Here is a 16746-nt window from a genome sequence, read left to right as displayed (position 1 = left end):
ATAGCTTATATATCACTTCTGGTGGTTAAAAAAAAAAAATATTTTATATGTAATACTACTAAATGTCAGGAAAAGATTTTTGAAAGTGTATGTTTGGAGTGTCGGTTTATATGGAAGTGAAACTTGGACAATCGGAGTATCTGAGAAGAAAAGATTAGAAGCTTTTGAAATGCGGTGCTATAGGAGAATGTTAAAAATCAGATGGGTGGATAGAGTGACAAATGAAGAGGTATTGCGACAAATAGATGAAGAAAGAAGCATTTGGAAAAATATAGTTAAAAGAAGAGACAGACTTATAGGCCACATACTAAGGCAACCTGGAATAGTCGCTTTAATATTGGAAGGACAGGTAGAAGGGAAAAATTGTGTAGGCAGGCCACGTTTGGAATATGTAAAACAAATTGTTAGGGATGTAGGATGTAGATGTACTGAAATGAAACGACTAGCACTAGATAGGGAATCTTGGATAGCTGCATCAAACCAGTCAAATGACTGAAGACAAAAAAAAACTACATTCTTATTTGCAAGCTAAAATACATTAAAGTAAATATATTTATAAAACAATCATTCAGTTAAATTGCTTAGTAAACCATCGTATAGCTAAGTGTTGTTTTAAATAAAACTTTTTTATCTTACATTATTGGCAAATTTTATATTTTACATTCTAAACTTGGTCCACTGTTGGTAAAATTTTCATACTTTTAATTTAAACCATGAAGCATCCCGTGGATTATTTGTTTTGCTTAGGTTGATTTTTTTCCCTTTAAATCTGAGTGTTGCCATTGTGAATCTCTAAATTGTAAATTGATCTCAAGATCATAAATCATTGAACATTTTTCACGAATTTCATTTTTAATGCATGACATATAGATGGGTGAATCATGGGAGCCTGATAATGGTTACCGAACTGAATCAGTAACCCTGGTGTGTAAGTGGTAATCAGAATGGCTGTGACCTTGCATACCATGTCATTTCAGTAACAATAGAGCAGTAGATTGCTGAATACTGTTTGTTTATAGTGGAAACATATTTTAAAATTAGTGACTATAGTGATTACTAATGATTATTCCATTAGCATTTCAATATTCCATGTTATGGTGCTGTTCCTAGCTGCAATATGATAAAGTCATGGGTAAAAAATCTCTGAATTACTGTTTCTGCTATGAAAAACAAACCACCAGCTCCTGTTCATTCCATTAGAACTCCTCCAAACGATGTCAGAATCAGCCAGCTAATGAAGTGGAGCCCTCAGGGATCAATGCATGCTGTATCCCTTCGTTTATCCCACTGCATTGATAAAACTGTTTTACACTAGGATTTGAAATTTCATCCTTATAAAATGATAATGGTGCAAAATCTAATTGAGTATGATAAAAATGAGAAAATTGGGTGACATATTGTGCAAAATTTATTAACTTGCTTACCAGTGAAATGGCGCTGCTGATGGGTGATGAAGTGCATTTTCATTTATCGGGCAGAGTGAACAAACAAAATTTTCATTATCGGTCTGATAAAAATCCTAACAGCTTCGTATACATCCTCTGAACAGCCCATGTGTAACCATCTGGTGATCTCTGGCAAGCTTTTGGAATCATAGAGAATTATTTCTTTAAAGAGAAACTAGGAACTACAAGTGGTGACAGTCAATCTAACTGATATCTAGTGATGTTGCAAGATCTACTTGCTCTTGAACTGCCTTGTTGTATGATCGACTTGAATGCAGTGTGAAGCAATTGACTGTATTGCCAGAGCATCCACGATGATGATTTGTGAGATGTTTCAGGTCATGTGATTTCCAGAAGAGGAGATGTATTGCTAACATTTTCTAAAGGCCTGCCATCAGTATGCGACTATTTTCTCTGGGATACCTGAAGTCTAAAGTGTTTCATTAGCAGATCTAATAGGATTAATGAACTCAATACCTCCATACAAGAATAAATAGGAGCGATCTCAGAAAAAAGGATGAAAGCAGCAATGCAAAATCTGTGGGACAAACTAAAACAGTGTGTAGAACATGGTGGAGGACATCTGTGTGGTATTTAAAAAATTAAGTTATGCAAGTAATCAATAAATGGCACGAATGGTACGAATATTTCTCTTGACTCGCTCTGTATAAAATTATGAAATGACCTAAATAAAATAAACGCATTTACAACAGTTTAAAAAAGCCAGCAGTGAATTCCATAACTTTCCTAGTCGGTCAAGTTATGTAATCCATTTTTCAATTCAATTATTTTAAGCTCAGTTTGCATCTTTATGATAAATGATTTGATGAATGATAAATAATTACTTTTTATTGAAAAACAATAACCAAAATTGTGAATTCATTTTTTTCACATCTTTACATAAAAATATTTATTTATAATTATATAATACATAGGTAATAAGAAAATACAAAAAGCGTGATTATTTCTATATTTGTGGAGGAATTAATGAAAGTTTTACAGTGGGACTATTTTTTTGTTTCTTGAAAAATGAAAAAAGCTTTTTTTTCATTTTGGGGGCTCCCATACTCAAGGGAAAGCTTTCAGGTAAAATTAATTTTTAATAAAATTGTCCCTCTCTGAATGGTGATAAATATAAAAAAGAAACTTTAAAAGTGGTTTAAAAAGTACAATAATACAGCCATTATTCTAAATAAACAAAGTTGTAATTTTCTAGAAAGGGGGTGAAAAATTTAGCTAATTTTTTTTTTTCAAAAAATACTAAAGAATTAATACTATCAAAAAATTAAGAATTTTACATTTTTAATGGAATGGGGGTAGTTTACAAGATGGATTTAAATTTAAAAAAAAAATTTTAATTAAAATAATATTTTTTGTTATCACAGACCATTGGAGTAAGTGGGAGGGGAAAAAATGTTTAGTGGTTTCAGCGCTTACTGATGTAGAAAATATAAATTCAAAAAACACCTACTAACTATTGTTCTGAAGCAATATATAGCTAAAAAGGAAAATATATTAAAGTAATTTTTTGAAGAGGAGGTGAATATTAATTAAAAAGTTTTGGTAATTTGTGATCTTGATTAAAAAACTTCAACACTTATAAAAAAAATTGTTTGTTAAAGTGCCTGACTAAAGATTTGAAATTTTGTTTAGGGCAAAATATCCCCACCCTTTTTGCAAATTTTTTAATACATTGTTTCCCTTTGAAGGGACCTAGTGCCATGTTTGAAGAAAATTGGTTTATGGAATCTCCACAGTTATTAGACAAAAAACAGAACAACATGTATACGTATGTATATATATATGCAGACAAAAATCCATCTGACAAAAATACATTTTTTGGACTTGGAGCAAATTTGTTAAAACAATGTCTCAAGCCACAAAACTTATTTTTCTTGTTTTACTGGTCTATATATGATGAGGCTTGGTTGATAAATTTTGTACATATATACATAGCACGGGAATGAAAATAGATATTGGAATGAAATAAAAATGGATAAAAGTATAATACCTTACCTACAAAATTCTGTACTTATTTTTCAATATAATCCCCATTTATACTGGTACACTTATCCCAACGTGTGACAAATTCATGTGAAAAATTCTGGCGGTCTTTCTCGAATCCAAGTGGTCACATCTTCCTTCACCACATTGTCGGTAGTGTAATGAGATTACCTTTGAGATCCCTCTTGAGGTGAGGGAAGAAGTGGAAGTTACATGGAGCAAAATCCAACGAGTGTGGTGGATGTGAAATAGGCTCAAACTTCAGCTTGCAGAGCCATCAGAAAGTTGCATGGTACCCATTGTGCACAGATTTTATGGTAACCCAATTGCTTGATAATGTGGCCAGCTTGTTCTTTAGATATGCCTAATTGAATAATGATGCATTGCTGGGTGATTCACCTGTCATTTTGAAGCAAATCATCCATCTCTTTTTGATGTTTCTCGCCAATCATAGAAACTGGTTGTTCACTGCGAGGTGTGTCCTCAATTATCACTTTACCAGCTTTACATTTGCAAAATTTCAATGTCCACCTACTCACAGTACTCCTGTCAACAGTTTTCACTACCTTAAACTGCTTTTAAACAATGAAAAATATTTGTAGGATTCAAATTTTTTGCTGTTAAAAATTTGATCACAGTGCGATGTTTTAACCATGTTGACATATTGGCTGTACTCGACTGCATTTTAACTATTACCGAAAACAAACCGGTAAATGGTTTCAACACATTATCGTAGGTTTGTAGAGGCGGATTTTAGCTATCATGTACTGCCATGCTCAACTCGATGGTACCTTTTGTCTCCATGTAACACGTTAGTGTGCAAAATTTATCAGCTGAGCCTTGTACTTTCCTGTTATAGCTATAGCATCCCAACCCCATAGGGGAAGACACCCACCTTGTGACATTACGGATTGCCACACCACCCCCTCTGTTCTGAGCCCTGAGGAGCTTTACCAGAGGTCTTCTTTAGACCCTCTAAGTGATTACATTTCACAGTCATCAGCCAGGCTTCGGTCAGGATGCCACTGATGTAAATGCCTCGGCAAACATTTGCATCAGTAAAATACAAATCAAATTTTGCCTTCACGTAGGTCTCAAACGAACATCTTCACATCCAACCTAGCATGATTCCCTCAAACTAACTAACTGAGACCACGGAAGTAAAGATCCCACACCTAGTCCAAATTTGACAACACTGTTCGTGACTGTGAATGCCGTAGAAAATGAATGAGTTGTAAGTTAAATCAGTGCTACACACACACACACCAGCCAAAATGATGTTTTACGCAACATTGAAGTTCAGCTCTACTCCCAAATAAGTCGACCAAATTAGGTCACCTAACAAGGGGAACATAACCTCATTCCGGTCCACGCAGGAGTCGAGGACAAACCCTGCACTTCCACCTGGTCCTATCACGGAGTCTTGGTGGCATTACAAAGTCACAGTGGTAGTCCCTGATTGTGACTTGGTATTATTTGTGACTGAAGCCATGCCCCCAGTTGCAGGGGCGGCTACCATACTCAGGCAGCGTGGCCTACCCTGCCGGTGGGAGCCCAAATCAAATCATAAACAATACCAATATAACTGTGGCACGTTGCCAATGCGCTTACCTCCAAACAATCCAATTCCTAGGTCGGAACCCTAGCCATTCGGGATCCTACCACAATCAAATACCTCGATTAAACTACCTCTGCAGACCTAAACACCGCAAGGGCACGAAGAAAACCAGTCGCTATAGACCACTGCTCACGGATCATCAGTTAGTACGGAGATCCAGAAAGGAATGTATTTTCTCATTTCTCAAGTTCCCTAACAGCTCGTGAATGTTCTATCTCATATCAGGGACAGACATGAGGACTGTATCATCAGTCCCACAATCCGGGCATTGACTCGAATCCACCAAATAAAACCTAGCCAAACTCACCCGAAAGGCACCATGTCCAGAGAGAAACTTTCTGATATACCTATTGGGGGAAACCCATCTAACTGCACCTAAACAGATGTTATAGGAAATATACCATGCGTGTAGCGACCTGTGGGGGATTCGCCCCACCTGACCAAGTCGCAAGGCCCCATTCTTCAATCTCTTGTTTTCATTTTGACGTCAATAGCTGTAGCAGCAAATCATCACTACAGCTTTTGGAAGTTAACATAGTTTGAGAGATTAAATTCATTTACAGTGAAGCATTAAATTTACAAGCCATAGTAAATTTAATAGTAGGTTATTGTAAGCTTTATTTTAAGTTTTATTTATTGCTATTAAAAGTGCAGTATTTATTTATCTTAGGTTGGCGATGAGGAATAAATTCTCTACACAAATAAATATCCATTCATTCACTCATACTCTATTGACATACATTATTTACTTTGTCATATAAGTTTAACTATTATGGTGTCTCCCCGTTCAAAAATAGACAAATTAAATTGAGTAATTAGTATATGTATCTTGATCTTTGTTAGAGTGTAATGCCCTGGGAAATAATGGTTTTCATCAGGTTGTCATTGCGATGATAATTTACTCCTTAATTGAAAATTTTCTAATATTGATTATTGTAATTCTCTCTAAATAATATTTAATGATGATTTAATAATTTTATAATATTTATTTCTATGTCAAATTTACATGTTTTTTGTTCCTTATTTAACAACTATATTTATAAGAAACATTATCTGCTTATTAAAATCCAAGTTTCTAATTTGTTACCTTATTAAAATCATCATAAAATTAATATAATTAAGATCCAATCGGTATACTTTACTTTTTAAGAAAAAATGGCCTTTTATATTTTAATATTTAGTTTAATATAAAGTAACTGCTTTAATGAAGCAGTTATTAAAACACCTTCATTAATGTTGTGTGTGTTTTTTTAATTTATTTATATCTGTTTATGTATATTACTTTGTAGATTTAGTTTATACTTTGTTTGTACTTAACCACAGGCTAGGTCTGTGAATCTACTGGATGTGCATTTAGAAAGTATTCTAAGTGTCTTACTGATTCTACATTTCGTGGTCATATTGTTTTAATTCTTATATAGCAACAACATTGAATATAATACTGTACCAACCTATAGCATTATTATTCTTTATAATACCATATCTACACACATGTAGATACAAAATATGAAGTACACATACATAAGTATGGATCATGATCATAAGGATCATGCATCACAAATATGTAGTGTATATATATATATATATATATATCCTTAAGTAATGATATATATCCATGCATGATCCTTAAGTAATTTGTTAACAATTAAATTCAATAACCAATAATGCTTTTCCTCAAAGCTTGTATCAAAACCAAATTAGGACCACCAATTTAGTCGATTAAAAAAATACTTCAAAAGATGTTATCTGCTTTGGGCAAACCACCTAAGTCTTATTTCTCTGTATTCTCTTTCACACCTGCAGAAAATAAATAATGTCCCAATCACATTATTTATGCAAACATGTTGCCCAACCCTAATTTAATATAATATTATAAAAAAGGTCTATAACGATTGGACAAACTAACATGCACAATCCACTGTCATTTCTTTCACTCACTCTCCAGTAAAGCATTTAGTCGGGCTTACCAGTGTTCTTTATATCTTAAACCATTCTTCAAATAAAAATCATGTTTTTTGAAAGGTGTAGGTAGCCACTCCTCAAACCAACTGACCCGTTTTTGTTATATTCTCATTTAATCTACTAAACTTTAAAGAAAAAATTGCTGAAAAGGATACAATCCTTCTGCATTCTTTTACTCTCTTTTCAGCAAAACAGTAATTTAATATTAAAGTGACAACTTTTTCCATGCATATTTTCAGCAAATTTTGCCATGATAGTACTATCATATCACAGCGTCATATTATGTAAAATATAATTTGATGATTCTTTTTCAATGGGCAAATCATGCATTTAAGATATAATGATTCTGTTCTATTATACTTTGTAATTAACAAGAATAATTGTTTTTGAAACACAGCATTAAAGAACTAGTCTTGCATTTGGAAAAAAATTAGTTTTCATTTTATTCTTAGAATCCCTGTCAAGTTTTTTTTTTTAACCATAACTGATACATTAACTGTAAGAAAAACCCCATAGCTTTTTTATCAGGTTTCTGAATTATTCTCATTCTTCTTCACCTGAGAGATTTTGTTGTACTCATCATGTTATAAAGCGGGGTAGGTATAAATTATTTAATTCTCTTCATAATAAAGAAAAAATAATCTTGATTAGATTAATAAATAAAATTGAAATAAGAAGAATGTTAATTTTGTTATGTACTATGTGTATTGTTGTTTATCGCCAGTTAGTTACTTAAAAAGCAAAAATTATTTAACATTTGTGAAGATCTTTAATATTCATTGTAGATGAAGTAATATGAAATACTAGTCTCTACTTAAGTTTTATCGCCATTATCTTGAATTATGAAAGTCCCATTCCTTACTTAAATATCTTAGCGAGATAATTTCCCATTTGTCATTTTCATATTTATTCATTTATTTGGTTATTAAATAATTTTTCTTAAGTAGTTTTTACAGAAGTTTAGAAACAAAGACCCAATTTCCTATAACTAATTTTTGGAGAGTAATCTCCAGAACTTGAAATAAAAAGTAACTGGATAAATTTAAAAATCATGTTGTTAGGATTACGGTCAGGAAAAGATTTCCTGTGTTTGTGGAAGCTGCAAGGGATTGAGGTCGTGTGGGCAGTATCTCTGTAAACACATCTTCCATCAGCAACATTATATCCCCTAGGCATGGGACTTCTAGAATACAATACCAACCAATCGGTAGATTTTATTTGAATTGGACCTGGAAATCTTGGTTATAATATTTTTTATTTTCATGTAAATTTACACTTTTTTGATGCTTGTATTTTTTTTGGGAGGAGGGGTTTATCCAAAAACAATGTATGCTATGGTTACAAATTAATTAAAAATTTATTCCAAAATAATTTCTTAAAATTTTTGAAGTCCCTGTGATAATCACATTTACTTCTAACAATTCCACCTCTGTAAAGCAGTTTTGATACAGTTAAGTTGCAGTGTGTATGATTAGTCTTTTTTGATGCAGGTTTAGTGTTTCTAACCGCTAAAATTTCCTGCAATAATGAAGAAATCATTATAAAGATTCATCTATGTAATTGATTTTTTTTTCTATTGCTGTGAATGTTTTTCATTATTCTGGGTTTACTTGTATGCAAACTTTTTCAGTTAAAATTAACCTACGTGTATGATTTGGTAGTTAGTTTTACAACATTGTAGCTTTTAGTGTCAAGATAATTTCAACCTTTAAAGCAATTGAGGCACCCGGTTTTCAATTTTGTAAAAGTAATATACTTACTGTACTAATGATTATGGTGAGTTACAGATTATACTATAATCATCGATCTCTGCAAATATATGCTTTTATTATGTTTCTTGTTAAATATTAAGAATGAATTTTTTACTAGAAGAAAAAATCACAAAATCAGTTACATTTACCGAATTTGTTATCTATGAACTGAACTGTAGGAAGAAACTATCTATGAACTTGATTAAAGGAATGGGATATATACAGCATATATCATTTTCCATCAATTTGTTCCTTGTTTTGCTTTATAAATAGCATTTGTAATGATTACAACTGGCCTGCATTGTTATTTGACTGTAAATTAGTGTCTCATGTCAAATACAAAATATTACTTTGCACAATAATTTACTAGTTATTAGTGCAGTATTTTACCAGTAATGTCCTGCAAAAACAGTTCATAATGTTATGCCTACAAGCTTACCGATACAAGACACTGCCATCAGGTAGGTTACATTGTGAAATCAGGAATTTGTTTATATGTTTGAAACCAATCTAATCTAGTCACAATTTTACCTACCTATCTGTTATGAAAGTGCATTATTTGTAGTATAAAGATATTGATGTAAAAATTTTGCAAAAAATACACCTGTTAAGACATAGTAATGTGCAAATTAATTCGAACACAGATTTTATTTACTTAAAAGTAACTTTATTTAGAAAAAAATCTTACTCGTACAATTTATGAATATCTATGAATTAATATGACCTTTATTTTAATCACTACATGATTTAGCATTGATTCAACAAATGTACTACACATTTTTTTTTGTTTCTTCATGAAACTGTATTGATTATTGCTTTAATAGGTCAATTTTTGTGATACAATTCTTTTTTGAGTCATTTTTTGACTTTTTCAAAATGATTTAAGTCTGGTGAGTTGCCTGGCCATGGGAGCACTTTATATTTTCACTTTTTGAAAACTTTTTCCACTTTTTTTGGCAATATGGCATAGCACTAAATCTTGTTGAATACTCCGTTGTCTTGTGAGAATTATTGAAGTCGTCACAACTCTTTCCTTCAGAATCTTGGTGTATTCATCGCTTTTCAATATACCATCTACTGGAAGTAATGAACAAAGAGTAATGTTTAACTGAGTGTTTGATATGAGCTGATGATGTATTTTCATCTAATGCTTTTCTAACGTATGGAACCCTTTGTCCTAAACATAAAGCTGTGACTCGTAGGAAAGCAACATCTTTCTTGGCCCACAAGAGCTTCTTTGTACATTACTGGTGTTCAAAGATGCTTTTTAGCTGGCCAATGAGCTTTCCATCCAGCTGATGACTTCATTCGTTACAGAGAAATTAAAAAAATAGCAAATTTCATTGTTACTCTATTTTAACCCTTTAACTCATTAACCCCTTAATCCATTTTAACTCGATTTCAAAAATCCTTTCTCAGTGTGCATTTACACGGTAAGAAAGTGTAAATAAATTATTAATTTAACTTCAATAGTTATTGCTGGGTGTTGATTATGAATCGCTCACCACATGTTCTTTTATGTATATTAAAAAATGCATTAAAAATATACATATATGTATGTGTAAGAATTGTAAGTTAATGTGAATGTATATTTTATATTATTTTAATATCTACATATAAAATAGGGGGTTTCTTTCTTTTTAAGCAATTCTCCCTTGAAGATAAAGAAGTTGCTGCAGCAGTTATCTTCTGAATGTGAAGAGCTGAAGAATCAGGTGCAATTATTACAGAATTTGAAACTGAAATTACATGATACACAGAAGTATGAGATATAATGTGCTCGTATTTCTATAATGATTAAGAAATAAAAAGCTGTAAAGTTAATTATAAAAATCTGGCAAGATGGGATAGGATCCTTAGATTGATAGGCAATTGTCCAATCCTTATAGGTGCTGATGTTAATGCCAAGTTGCTTTTTTGGCACAGTGGGACCACTGATTTTAGTGGTGAATTGGTTGAAGGTTTCATTGCAAAGCATGATTTTGAGGTCTTTAATGTTGCAAACCAGTTGGTCACCGGTTTTGAAGGCATTTTCCTGTTCCACAGAGGAGGACAGATTGGCTTAGATTTTCTAATTTTATTGAGTCCGGGCTTGAAGTCTTTTCTCAAAGCCTGGACAAGCTCCCATTGGATGACCTGGCAGAAAATTTTACTTCTGTGGTGGTAGCAGCTGCTGATAGTTCCATTCCCCAGGGCTGTGGCCGGGAACATGTAGCAGGCTGGTGGACTCGGTTTGACTGTGATGAAGTGGTCTGTGTGTCAACTCAGGAGAGCTGTACAATATGAAGGCGATCCTGGTTGGTGCATGGCTCTACTAGCAAATTATCGCAGAGAGAGAGCCAGGTACTATCATTATATTAGGTTCTCTAAGCTTAATTCCTGGGGCTCATTTGTTCAGAAGCAAGCAAATAAGGACCCTTGTGATGTTGTGTACAGAGTCCTTGGACATAATCATAGGAAGGAAGTCCTTTCAGCTTAGGATGGTGTTGTGATGGACAAAGATCATGTTCTCCACATTTTGTTAAATGAATTACTTCCTGATGACACTGAGGCTGGTCAAATTTTATATCACCAACATGTTCAGCAAGGAATCGCTGAGTTCCATACTGAGGTACAGTCTCTTGAGATTACCAAGGCGGAGGTTCATCAGGTGGTCTGTAGTATGACACAACATAAACCTCCTAGATATGATTGTATCACAGTAGAACTCCTTGTTCACTCATTGCCCATGATTCTCAGTTCCGTGACTAGGGTTTTTAATAGGATGCTTTCTACTGGATATTTCCCAGCATGTTGTAAGCATGGAGAATTGATATTGTTTTTTAAAGGTAACAAGGACCCTTCTTTTAGTTCTTATCAGCCTTTGATGCTCTTGCGTGTAATTGGAAAGGTTTTTGGGAAAGTTTTGTATCTCCTTATTATTAGTAGGTTAACTACTGAGCACTTATTGATGGACAGCCAATATAGCTTCCGGCCCAGCAAGAGCACAGAAAACACCATATTGAAGGTAATGAATATTGCTTCTTCCAGTGTATGTAGGTATGTGTTAGGTGTTTTACTGGTTATATCCAGGGCATTTAATAACTTATGGTGTCCCTCTGCCTTGTTTCAAATGCAGAAACGTAGTTGTATGTAGAATGAAATAAAGATTATCTCAAGTTATATTAGTCATCGAACTGTCTCCCTCCATGATAGCAGCTCGGAAGTAGGGAAGACCCTATCTAAAGGGTGCCTGCAGGGCAGTGTATTGAGTCCCCTTCTTTGGATAATTGAGTTTGATTCTATGTTACAGTTGAGGTTGCCACATTATTGCTTATGCAGATGATGGGCTATTGCTGGTTGAGGGGGACTTGTGGAACACGATAAAACTCCAAGCTGCTCGTACATGTGAGATTCTGAGGTTGTGGAGTCTCTAGCATAAGAAGATTTTTGGTCCAGAAAAGACCACGATGATGTTGAAGGGTCGGCTGGCCAATTCACGCTGAACATGGGTTTCAGTAGCCAGCCTTCCCATTAGGTATGTTCCGCTCAGAAACACTTGGGTGTAATCCTTGATGAGAATCTTCAATTCAAGGAACACCTTCAATATATTGCCAAGAAGGGCGTTGCTGCCATTTTGGAATTCACTATCCCGATTGGGGGTTGAATTTCTGTACCATGCGTATCCTCTTCAAGGGTGTAAGTGAGACTATTATGTTATACACTGCGCCTATCTGGGCTCATTGCATGATCTTTAGGTGTTATAGGAACATTCTTTTGAGAGACCTGCATCTCCTTCTGTTGGCTGTTGTCAGTGGTTACATGACTGTGTCATGGGAGGCAGTCTGTGTTATTGTTGGCATTAAGCTGATAGATATTCTTGCCGTAGAATGTAAGGAATGTTATATTTCCAAACATGATGGTCTCCTTACTTTGGAACATATGCAGGAAATTGAAGACCAGGGTTACATCTTGGCAGGCCAGGTGGGACAACTCGAAGGTCTATGCCCGGATTGCAGGGTTGATGATACGAAGAACCATGTCCTCCATATCTGTCCTCGTTATGAGGCTGAGCTTACCATAGTAGTTAGAGAACTTGAGAGTGAATTTCTTTCTGGATCTCCGAGTTAATTGGAAGGTTCGTGGAGAATGGTCAATAGAGGTTGGTTTCCTTCTATTACATAAATCAGCTGAAGTTGTTTGAAGGGAGTAGGATCCTGAATGGCTAGGGTTACGGCTGAGACATTTGATTGGCCGGAGGTAGGCATTTTGGCAACGAGCCTTGGTTAATTCAAAAGCAGTGATTATTGAAGTTGAGTGGTGAAGCCACTGTCAGTAGGAGGGCGGGTGACTACACTACTGAGGGTATGGTTGCAGTCCTGAGATGTGGTACTCTCTTGCCAATAGCACTCTTCAAATGTCACGGAGTTAATTTAGAGCAATAGTTGTTAAAGTTGGGTGGTAGTGCCACTGTCGTTGTTGGGTGGGGGTGACTGCGCTACCGAGGGTATGGTATGCCACACCTCACAGCAAGCAGCTGTGAGGTGTGGCATTGTCTTGCCAAGGGCGGTCTTCAGGTATGATGTTTATTGTAGGTGATGGGATGTAGGTCTGAATTTGTTGTTGGGATGGGATGTAGGTCTGAATTTGTTGTTACGTATAACACATTTTGAACAGTATGAGTTTAGCATTGTATTGAGTCGTTACTTTGTCGATGGTTGATGTAATAATGTATATTCTAGACTAACTCCCTCTGTTTGCCGTTTCATACTCATAGCTTTACTTCACTATAAATTATTAACTTTTAAAATTATAAATATTCCATTAATATATTCATATGAAATATTTTTATATAAAAATATAACTACACTATATATACTGAAATTCTATTAAAAAACCACCTAGTACAGAATATTAAGATGAGATGCATCTTACCTTAATTCTTCATGAAAGTATGCTCATTACTAGGTGGTGTATTTAATCAAATTTAAATGTTATTTAACAATATGTATCTTAAAAAGATTAATTTCAGTAAAATAGTAATAAATATATATATATATATATATTAATTTTTTAAACATGTTATCCTGTGAGTTGAATTAGCATTTACAAATCACCAGATATACACGTATAAAGCCTTTTCTAATCCTTTAGATTCATCATCAGTTATTAGAAATACTATAATTAACATTAGCATTGAGATACTTTGTCAATATGTCATGATTAATTAAAATTATTAGTCAGAAGTTAAAATTCTATTATACAGGCCTACCAATTTAACAAATTATCTGCTCAAAATTTATATAGGTAAAACTGATAGATCATTTAAAGCAAGATTTACAGAACATGTAAGACCATTTAAAAATAAAAACAAAATTTTTCAAATATGGCAGATCACTTGATTTCAAATTGACATAAAATTAGAGTTAGTAAATAATCTTAAAATATTAGAAATTCGTAATGTTAAAAACAAATTGGAACATTTGAAGAAATATATTTATAAATATAAAAATTAGAATAAATATAAAAATTAGAATTTTAACATCAGACTAATAATTTTAATCAATCTTGACATTGTTGACAAAGTATTTCAATACTAATGTTGGTATTTTTAATAACTGATGATGAATCTATAGGATTTGAAAAGGCCTTATTAGATTGAAGGTAAGATCAATCATGCTTTATATGTAGTTAACTGGTAGTTTTTAAATACTATATATATATATATATAACTGACCAGTTCTCATTAATAGAACATATTTTTATTTGGCTGTTGTTTATGATGGTGTCAAAAAAAAATTAATTGTTTTGATTATTATAGGTGCTGTTTATATATGTACCGAATACAAATTTCCTTCTCCAAGACTACAACAGTTGTTTACTACATTTCCATTAAGTACACATGAAGATAAAAAAAAATTGGGTGATAATGTTTTCATAGAACACATTGCAGATGTTGTTAGTATATTTATGTTTCAAATCCATTAATAATACATAGATAACATTATTTTTATATTCTGTAATAAGTTCTTACACTAAAATGTTTCCTAAACTGTATTCCCTAACAGTAAATCACAGTATCACAAAAGATTTAACTTTACATCCCAATAGTTGCAGTCAAAGTTACTGAACTCTTGTTAGAAGTAAAAAAAAACTGAAAGTTTTATTTAATTGCTTGTGGAATGTTTAAGTAATATAAAAATATAGTAGTCAAAAGAGGAGTAGAACTCCTTGTTTTCATTGTAAGATGATGTCCAAACATTACATAAAATTTTTATGTATTTAACTTTTATATCTCTTAATCTTCTGAGAAATGTATTCTCAGAGAGTATGTTACCCATAAAATATATATATCTGCTTAAAGTATTATAAATTCTTTAAAACACAATTTAGTTGTATTACAATTTTATAAATAGATATATATATATATATATAGTATAAATCTATAATTAGACTAGAATTTTCATTTTATAATGAATGTTATTAGATCAATTTTTTCAATATTGTTACCAGGATGGTTTAAAACAGTGTGTAATGACTCAGTTGCCACATTTACTTACTCGGCAATCTATTGGTCTTGTAGTAATTGATTCAATTACAGCTGTATTTCGTGCTGATTATGATCAACATGATATGGCTACAAGGGCAAAAGATCTTCGTACTGTTGGTCTGCAGCTCCATTCATTGGCAAATCAATTCCATGTATCTGTATTATGTGTTAACCAGGTAAGATTGCTAAAAATATGTATATTTAAAGCTACTAACAGCTTTTAATGACCAGATGATCAAAACGTATCAAATTTCTGTAGTAACATTATAAAATAATTTCCTTAGAATATTGTAATTTCTTAATCTGTTTATAATTCACTATTAGCATTCTTCTCAGTCACCATAACTGAGCTCAATATCTAATATGTCAGTGCTTCACATGAATTTATATGCATTTCTACATACTTTTTTCAAACGTTATTTTAATTATTCTGTTATAAATATCAAACAATTTACTCATTCCTCTTTTACTTCTAATCAATTTTCATGAAACCACATTGCATATTCTGCTCCTTAAATCATTAAGAATAAACTGTACAATTGGGCTGCAATGTGTTTAACTTGTCAGATAAATATTAGATATTTTACTAATAGTTCTCAAGCTTGTCAGTTTATCAATTTTTTTGACCGATTTGGAATAAGAATGTAGAAATCTAAATCATTTGAGAATAAAAAGAAATGATTTAGTTAATGGGAATACTTCAATAACATGTCCGATCTGTAGGCTAAACCTGGATAGATTATGATGTATAATTCATAATTTTAATCATCTCCAAGATAAATACTTTGCTACCTGACCAGTCCTAGAATTTCAAGAAATCCATGTTTCTATAGATCTTAGCTTCCTGACAGTTGGCATTTGCAGTTAAATGAATGATATTGATAGAAATTTAATTTCCTCTAAAGTTTTAGCTGGATATTTATGAAAAGATTCCTTTTACTTTTTCTAAATTACTAAAAGGAAACAGATTTTCTGCTACTTAACTTAATAATAGTAACTCATCTTTTAATTTGATTAAAGGTATAAATTAAATTGCTTAAACAGCTTTTCACATTTAGTTTTTAGTGTGGATTTTTCATGACCAATAGCATAGATTAATAAGACAGCAGGAGATTTCACACATGTAGAATGAAGCATGATTAAAAGTACAATGTTTATACTGAGGACATAAATTACTAAAATTTCCTTTTCCTTCACTTTTTTTTTATAAATAAAGTGAAGGAAATATTCATCACTGTAAGTTATAACAGTGATGAATATACAAGCAGTTGTAAAAGCCAATAATGTTGATTGTTGCTATTGTGAATATTAGTCAGATCAGGTGACTTTTATGCTAAATGGCTATACTTCAAGTATAATAATCGTAATATTTTCAGTTTTATTAAGTAAGAAAACCTGCTTGGTTTCTTGTGTATATTAGGTCATATTTAAACCTGA

General features: G+C 32.7%; 2 protein-coding genes across 2 annotated transcripts in view; both read left to right on the top strand.

Annotated features, from left to right (window-relative positions):
- LOC142334333 (uncharacterized) overlaps positions 1–16746 on the top strand; it is a 96862-nt gene that overhangs the window by 7612 nt on the left and 72504 nt on the right. The gene's annotated exons all lie outside the window — the stretch shown is intronic.
- Positions 11272–16746, top strand: part of LOC142317897 (uncharacterized) — a 95188-nt gene continuing 89713 nt past the window's right edge. The window contains exons 1-3 of the mRNA XM_075354436.1: positions 11272–11608; positions 14581–14717; positions 15273–15485. Coding sequence (XP_075210551.1) covers positions 11272–11608; positions 14581–14717; positions 15273–15485 — 687 coding nt within the window. The remainder of the gene's footprint in view (positions 11609–14580; positions 14718–15272; positions 15486–16746) is intronic.

Source organism: Lycorma delicatula, chromosome 1 (genome assembly GCF_047948215.1).
Source record: "Lycorma delicatula isolate Av1 chromosome 1, ASM4794821v1, whole genome shotgun sequence".
Classification (NCBI taxonomy): Eukaryota; Metazoa; Arthropoda; class Insecta; order Hemiptera; family Fulgoridae; genus Lycorma; species Lycorma delicatula.
The sequence above is the reverse complement of the archived record's forward strand: the minus strand, read 5'-3'. Positions and strand labels throughout refer to the sequence as shown.